The 8,162-nt window shown below is 39.7% G+C and overlaps 1 protein-coding gene across 1 annotated transcript; it reads left to right on the top strand.

Annotated features, from left to right (window-relative positions):
- Positions 1–1,001: 1,001 nt before the first annotated feature.
- Positions 1,002–6,830, top strand: LOC129942068 (toll-like receptor Tollo). The gene has a single exon (XM_056050869.1). The coding sequence runs from the start codon at positions 1,398–1,400 to the stop codon at positions 5,454–5,456; it is 4,059 nt and encodes a 1,352-aa protein (XP_055906844.1). The 5' UTR covers positions 1,002–1,397; the 3' UTR covers positions 5,457–6,830.
- The last annotated feature ends 1,332 nt before the right edge of the window (positions 6,831–8,162 follow it).

The following is an 8,162-nucleotide window of genomic DNA, read 5'->3' on the forward strand; positions in this document are numbered from 1 at the left end:
TGAATGGATTTAAACCAACACTTATAAGTTATAAGATCTAGTGTTTATAGGAGGAAATCATTTTTATTTTTCAAAATCACTACGTCTTCATTTAGTTAAGCTGTAAGATTGCACCGTGTAATGATTTATAAAGAGTCTTATTTCAAAATATTCTTCTGAGAAATTTATCTATTTGATGTTTGCGAACAAAATTGAAAAGTATTGCAAATTTATTATCACTTCAAATATAAACTACCATTGAAGTGGCAACCTTGAGTGAAAAATCCCAATCGATTTGAATTCTTCTGAATAAAGAGATGTCTCTCTTAACTCAGCAATTTCTCTTCTATTAAGCCCAAAGTCTTGTCAGTTCACATGTCTTTTCAAATCTTGTTTAATTCATTAAAAAAATTAAACTTACTCTTCTTGCGCACCTAAACCACTCAAACTAGTGAGCGCCATCTGAGTAGATAGATATTCAATAAAAGAATTTAATAAAAATCCAACAGCCTAGAGAGAACAATAAACTCAGGTAGGAAAAGAAGGAAAGAAAAAACTGCATTCATGCACATCTTCGTCCGTCCTATGGGCTTGCTGCATATTCCACTCACCCTCGTCAGTTCTTTGATGGTTCGTTCTTCATTCCTAACAACTTTTTATGAATGTATTTGTGTTAAGTAACACAAAAACCATGAACCATCGCCGTCTTCTTCCTCGCAACACTCCTCAGCCCTCAACCAACCCTAAGAATTATTCCGACTCACGCAAGAGCAAACGAGACAAAAGCCTTTATAAAAAGTCAGCTTGGTGCTGCTCTGCGCCTCGCAGCAGCGGTGTGGTGCTATGAAAAACTTGCCTAACCGGTGGTTGTTTTATACTTTTACACTCTGCTCTGCGCAACTCAGTTTTGGACTTGGACAACAGAACAGACACAAAAAATCCAAAAAGTATCTTTGAGATACTTCAAGAAACATACCCAGAGAATTCACAACTCTCCGATCAGTTTATGAGAAGTAATCGAGTCGATCGGACGTGTAAATCCGTTGCGTCGTCGTAAAGAAAATTTCTGAATTTTTTAAAAGATTTTGAAATTTCCCATAATCATAAAATCTATTTTGAGAATTTTTATTTAGAACAAAAAAAAGATTCACCCGTTGAAGTTTTGAGGAAATTCAAAATTTACGAGGTCGACTTGAAGTTTTATTACAACATAATCGTTTTTTCTTTCGAAATATCAAAACCGAAAAAATCGGATACGGATACGTTTGCCAACTCTGAATGAAGTGCAACAACAAAAATGCATACAAATGCAGTGAATTATAAATAACAAAAGAAATTTTGAAATAAAAGTTGTGTTTTTTGTTTTGTGAAAAGAGAAAAACAAAAATAGAAGTTTATTTGTTTTTTAAAATCAAGAAATGTGTACTCAAACCTCGATCATGTCGAAAACAATCCTTTCGGTATTGATCAACTTCATAATTCCCATTTTGGGAGCCGCCTTATCGAAGACCGTCCTGTATCAAGCCCCTGACGAGTGTCGGTGGTCCGGTACCACTGAAACGGATATTGTGCTCGTGTGTCAACTGCGAACCATTAATAGCGAACTTGAAAATACAAACTTTAGCGTAATCCAGCCTCAAAATACAATCCGTCTGCGTTTGGAGTGCAACGATGCACTCTTCTTCCAGAGCAGCCTCAGCGCCGATAGTTTCCGATCGCTGATAGAGCTGCGCGCGCTAACCATTGAATACTGCAAACTCGGAAACATTACCGAAGGATCGTTCCGAGGATTGCAGGAGCTGCGAAATCTTACCATTCGTACCCATAATGCCGACTGGTCAACGATGAGTTTAGAGATCGCGCCAAATGCCTTTGCCGATTTTCGCCAACTCGATCGTTTGGACCTGAGTCTGAACAACATCTGGCTTGTGCCTGATGGAATTATCTGCCCGCTGAAAACTCTCACCCATCTGAACATGTCCCACAACGAGATCCAAGATTTGGGCAACTTCCACTTCAGTGCATCACTGAGTACCAGGAAGTCTCGAATCTGTGGAAACTCCATCATTGCTTTAGATCTGTCCAGCAACAAAATTGCCAATCTGCCATCGGCGATCTTCTCGGCTTTGGAAAGAGTAAAGAAGTTGAAGCTTGGTCGCAATGCCATGAACTTCATTGCCGATCGCGCCTTTGAAGGCCTCGTCTCACTGTCCATCATCGACTTGTCCGAAAATCGCCTGACATCACTGCCGCCAGAGCTCTTCTCCGAAGCCAAGTACGTCAAGGAGATCTATCTCCGCAACAACAGCATAAATGTCCTAGCACCTGGCTTATTCTCCGAGCTGGCCGATCTTCTTGTTCTAGATCTATCTGCGAACGAATTGAATTCACAATGGATCAATGCCGTGACATTTGTCGGCCTCAAGCGACTGATCTTGCTTGATTTGTCGTTTAATAAAATCAGCAAACTCGAGCAGAGTATCTTTCGCAGTTTAGGCAGCCTCCAGGTACTTAAACTTGAAGAGAACTTTATCGACCACATCCCTGACAACACCTTCGCGGATCTGACAAACCTTCACACTCTGATCTTGTCCAAAAATCACATCACCATGATCGGAGCAAACACTCTGCGAGGACTCAACAACATCCTCGTCCTGTCCATGGACTACAATCGTATCTCAAAAGTCGACCCAATGGCCTTTAAGAACTGCACCAGTGTGCAGGACCTGCATTTGAATGGAAACAAACTGCTCACCGTTCCCGAAGCTCTTGGTCAAGTTCCATTCCTGAAAACCCTCGACATCGGCGAGAACCTCATCACCACCATCGAAAACACAAGCATCAGTGTCATGGAGAGCCTGTATGGGCTCCGTTTGACCGAGAACTCCATCGACTACATCCGGCGAGGCATCTTCGACCGCATGACATCTCTTCAAATAGTCAACTTGTCTGGCAACAAGATCAAGGGCATCGAACCAGGTGCATTCCACCGCAACTTCCAAATCCAGGCCATAAGACTTGATGGCAACCATCTGAAAAGTATCACCGGGCTCTTTACCGAACTGCAGAATCTCGTTTGGTTGAACATATCCGACAACCATCTGGAGAAATTCGACTACGGTCACATTCCAACCGGCCTGCAATGGTTGGATGTGAGAGCCAACAGAATCACCCAATTGGGAAACTACTTTGAAATCGAGACCGAACTCATGCTGAGCACATTCGATGCCAGCGCCAATCGCCTGACCGAAATCACTGCCAGCTCCATCCCGAACAGCGTGGAGGTTCTCTACTTGAATGACAATCAAATCGAGAAAATCCAACCGTACACATTCTTCAAGAAGCCCAATCTAACCAAAGTCGATTTGGTGCGCAACAAGCTAACCACCCTGGAGCCGAATGCCTTGCGGCTGTCACCCATTCCCGATGACAAAGAAATCCCAGAATTCTTCATTGGCTCAAATCCGTTCCAGTGCGATTGCAATCTGGATTGGCTGCAGAAGATCAACACCGAAGCACGAACCCAGCCGAAGCTCATGGACTTGGATCAAATCTACTGCAAGCTGTCATATGCCAGAGGCAAGACACATGTTCCACTGATCGAGGCCAAGTCTAATGAGTTCCTTTGCAAATACGAGGCGCATTGCTTTGCCCTCTGTCATTGCTGCGACTATTACGCCTGTGATTGCAAGATGCAATGTCCGGATCGTTGTTCGTGCTACCACGACCAGAGTTGGACGTCAAACGTTGTGGATTGTTCGCGTGGCAGTTATGATCGTGAGCTGCCACAACATATACCCATGGATGCCACTCAATTGTATCTGGATGGCAACAGCTTCTATGAGCTGGGTAGTCATTCGTTTATTGGCAGAAAGAGGCTGCGAGTTCTGCACTTGAACCATTCTCGCATTGAAGTCATTCAAAACCGAACTTTCTATGGGTTACTGGAATTGGAGGTTCTGCAATTAAACCACAACAACCTGCGACAGCTGAACGGCAACGAGTTCCAAGGGCTGGACAACCTGCAAGAGCTCTATCTGCAGCACAATAACATCGCCACAATTGACTCACTGACTTTCACCCATCTCTATCATCTTAAGATTCTGCGACTCGACCATAATCTACTTGTTGAGTTCGGCATTTGGAATTTCCTGCCCCCCTACCTAAACGAACTGCGTCTCTCCGGCAACCCCTGGACGTGCGAATGTGAGTTCATCGACAAGTTCCGTGATTACATCAATCGCCATGACTCGGTGCAAGATCGCAACAAAATCAAATGCACAGTCACCAGCAAGGTGGCGATCGGCTCTAACACCACAACCACAGTCAACGGAGAAATGTTTTCGATCTATGCAAATGCGAATGACTCAGCCACTGGAGGACGCTTCATTGCCTGTGGCATCAACAATCGTTCGAACGCGATCAACAACGGCTCGGATGCTGAGAGTATGGCTTCGAGCGGAAACCTCACGTCCACCAAAATGATCCTCAATCAGCCACCCTTCCAGGACTACCTCCCGATCCTCGTGGCCATCCTGACTGGTTTTGCATTCGTGATCATCTGTACCCTGGTCGTCTTCATCTTCCGGCAGGAGATGCGTGTTTGGTGTCATTCACGCTTTGGCATTCGTCTCTTCTACAATGCCAACAAGGATGTGGACAAAGGTGAACGCGAAAAGCTCTTCGACGCCTTCATATCGTACAGTTCCAAGGATGAGGCATTCGTCGCCGAAGAACTCGCTCCCGAACTAGAGAACGGAGACACACGCTACAAACTCTGCCTACACCATCGCGACTTCCCTGTGGGCGCTTACATCGCCGATACAATCGTGCAGGCAATCGATTCCTCACGTCGCACGATCATGGTGCTGTCGGAGAATTTCATAAAATCCGAATGGTGTCGATTCGAGTTCAAATCAGCTCATCATCAAGTGCTGCGTGATCGACGAAGACGATTGATCGTGATCGTGCTGGGCGATGTGCCACAAAAAGATCTCGATCCAGATATTCGATTGTATCTGAAGACAAATACATATCTGCAATGGGGCGATAAATTATTCTGGGAGAAGTTGAGGTTCGCATTGCCAGATGTGCCCAATAATCAACGTCGCCCACATGGTGGACATTGTCCGGGAGTGCACATCCCAATGGCGCCACACCATCATAATCCGCATCATCATTTGCATCATTTCCAACCGCAACCGCATCATTTGCAGCATTCCAGTTTCAGGGGCAATAATATGCATCATAATTTAATGGCCGGCACGACGAGGCAGAATCACAATCGGAATAACAATTCAAATCAACAGCAGCAACAGCAACAGCAGCAGATGCTGCAACATTCAGAGCAACAACAAAGATCACCACACATGCCCCATGTGGGTAATGTAGCTGGCCCACCAGTTCCAGGAACAGCAATGCCAGTTGGACAATGCCAAAGGAATGCCTCACCGCGAACGGTAGCTGTGCATATTTGATATGTTTGTTTCTATATGTTTGTACAATTAATGCCTCAAGTGATAGATAACTGTAAAGTCCATTGAATAAGTGTAATTATAAGAAAAACAAAAACTAATTTCCACAAGGTGGAAGACAAAACAATCAGTGTGGAATGTAAGTTCCTTAAAAATACAAAAGCAAATAAGAAATGATACGAAAAAGATCTTCTAAATCAAAAACCAATAAAAAAGACTTTGTAAACATGAAATTCAATATCTGCTCGTGAATCCTAGTGAAAAAATGACTGACATTTCCAATAGGAAAACCTTAAAAATCGTTGTGGATCGTAAGTTTGTAAAGTCGAAGCACGTTTATTTTTTCTCTGCTCATCTCGTGCTACACGACGACGAAAACGACTATGTTTAAAGTGCAAGCAAACTCAACACCGTCTCCGATATGCAAATAAGAATCGAGAAGAGGCTTCTGTCCAAGAAGGAGTCGTCATCGTCTTCGTCGTCGATTTCCTGCCATCACCACAAGAAATACACAACAAGAAACAACAACAAGGACGCCAGCAAACAAAGACTGATCATCATCATCGTTATTATCATCATCATCCTTTGGCTGAGACGGTAGTTCTTTTGGCTTTTAATTTCTGAAGGTATGGTACTTTTATTTTTCTATTTTTCAATTCAATACAAAAATAAAAGAAAATGAGAAAAACAAACAACGAAAACTCATAGAACAAGCAAAATTAGCATACTTAACAAACATTCCACATTCCACCAAAAACCAAACACACCATAAGCAAGTCACATACGACGACGACGCGACGTGGTGCGGCTTGGAGGAACTTATGAAAAATTGTTGTAAAATTCATTTTGTATTATTTGTCAATCATAACGGTAACTACTTCTTTCAACAAGAAAAACTTTCTTTATAAATATTCAAATAAATTTAAAAGAAAATAGACGTTAAAATGAAAGAAAAATTCAACAAATGTGATAATAATAATGTTGTGTAGAATTTCACTGTAATTTTATTGTATTTAAATTCTTTTAGTCATTATTTGTATATCAATCATTTTGTAAATAAATAGTTAAGAAAAAAAACATCTGTAAATAAAATAAATTCTTTTGTACTTAAAAAAACAGCAAAACATAAATAAAAAATAATAATAATAATATATTAAGAAAAACGAAGGCACTTTGCCTTGCCATATATACGAGAAAGAAAATAAACAAAATCAAACTGACTATTAAACTATAAACTATTAAATTTAATTATTTATGTATATTTTTGACTGACTATACCATAAGCATATAAGTATTTTTATTATTTTGTAAATATTTATAAAATTAGTATTTAATAATTGTTACTAAAAAAAAGTATTTGAAAAAAAAAAACAAAAAAAATCTTTCAAAATAAATCGAAAAATTAAAATTAAAAAAAAAAAGTATCTATCTTTTTATTTTGTTTTTTTTTTGGGATTGTATCTTTTTTGGGAAGAATCGTATCTTTGTATCTTTTAAATGGATTTATGAGTATCTTTGATATAAAAATCGCACCTAATTACAAAATAATCGAAGAATTACTAAAGTAAGTATAACAAGGAATTGGGAAACGTGCAGGTAGAGGCTTTGGAATAACTGAGAACGCATTGACTACCATCATGGTGGCAAATGCCGGTTGATGGTTGAGAAGAAGAAAAAGACGTACTCGAATGCATGTTTCTACACAAACAACAACTTTATATAGGTAGGTACAACAATCCACAGGTGAAGAAAATGACGACGACGTTGAGCGTTGGAAAAAACACAAACAAAACAACTCTAGAGACTTCACTTTTTTCCTGCTTTAAGATCGTTAGTGATTGATAGCGGGCAGGAATGGCTTCCAAGAAAAAATCGTCTTTTTTTCTCGTCTGTGCGTCCGTCCGTCCGTTCGTTCGTTTGGCCGTTCGACGCTCATTCACTCGGTTTGTTGGTGGTACATTGTAACCTAAAGCAACCTTACCTAGCCACAGCACAGCAACAACAATTCCCAACCAGACTTGATCAGACACAAAGGGCAATAAAATTCCTTCTCATTCAGTCAACTTAATATATGGTTGGGTCTTTTTGTTTGAATTTTTTATTGTATTGCGGGGATTTGATGGAATTGTGCATTTTAAAGTAAATCAGTGTTGACACTTTAGTAGTTTTATAAAGAAACTAGACTAGAAGAAACTTGTAAGAAGTTAATGATTTTTTCGAAACTAAGATCAGAACAAAAATTTAAGATATACTTTTGTCCTAAAAACTAAAAATATTGAAAATCAAACAAAGAACTTCAGATACTTTGGGAACAATGATTTATGGTTTTTAATAAACTGCGGAATAGTCTTGAAACACTTTTACACACCCAAACATTTGAAGGACTTATCTTTAAAGATCCTTTGATAAAAGGTTAGTTTAAAGTTAAAAGGGTCGGTTTTTTAACAAATGCTAAACTTTGGTTTCTACAAATTTTAAATATTTTTTGGTATGACCAACATGTAAAAAATATTTAAATTTCTCATATTTTTTTAATTTTAGCCCTTAAATTAGCAGGATATGAATGAATATGAGTGTTTTGAGAATGAATTACTTAATAATTAATATAATTTTTTAATTTGCTTAAGTGCAAATCGGAATACAAAACTACACATCGCGTCAAGTTTGTATTTTAAATTATTAAAAACAACATATTTAGCTTTTTAAAGT

Source organism: Eupeodes corollae, chromosome 1 (genome assembly GCF_945859685.1).
Source record: "Eupeodes corollae chromosome 1, idEupCoro1.1, whole genome shotgun sequence".
In the NCBI taxonomy this organism is placed as follows: domain Eukaryota; kingdom Metazoa; phylum Arthropoda; class Insecta; order Diptera; family Syrphidae; genus Eupeodes; species Eupeodes corollae.

Bases quoted from the DNA above. Each gene is read 5' to 3' on its own strand.
- LOC129942068 (XM_056050869.1), top strand. From the start codon at position 1,398: ATGTGTACTCAAACCTCGATCATGTCGAAAACAATCCTTTCGGTATTG.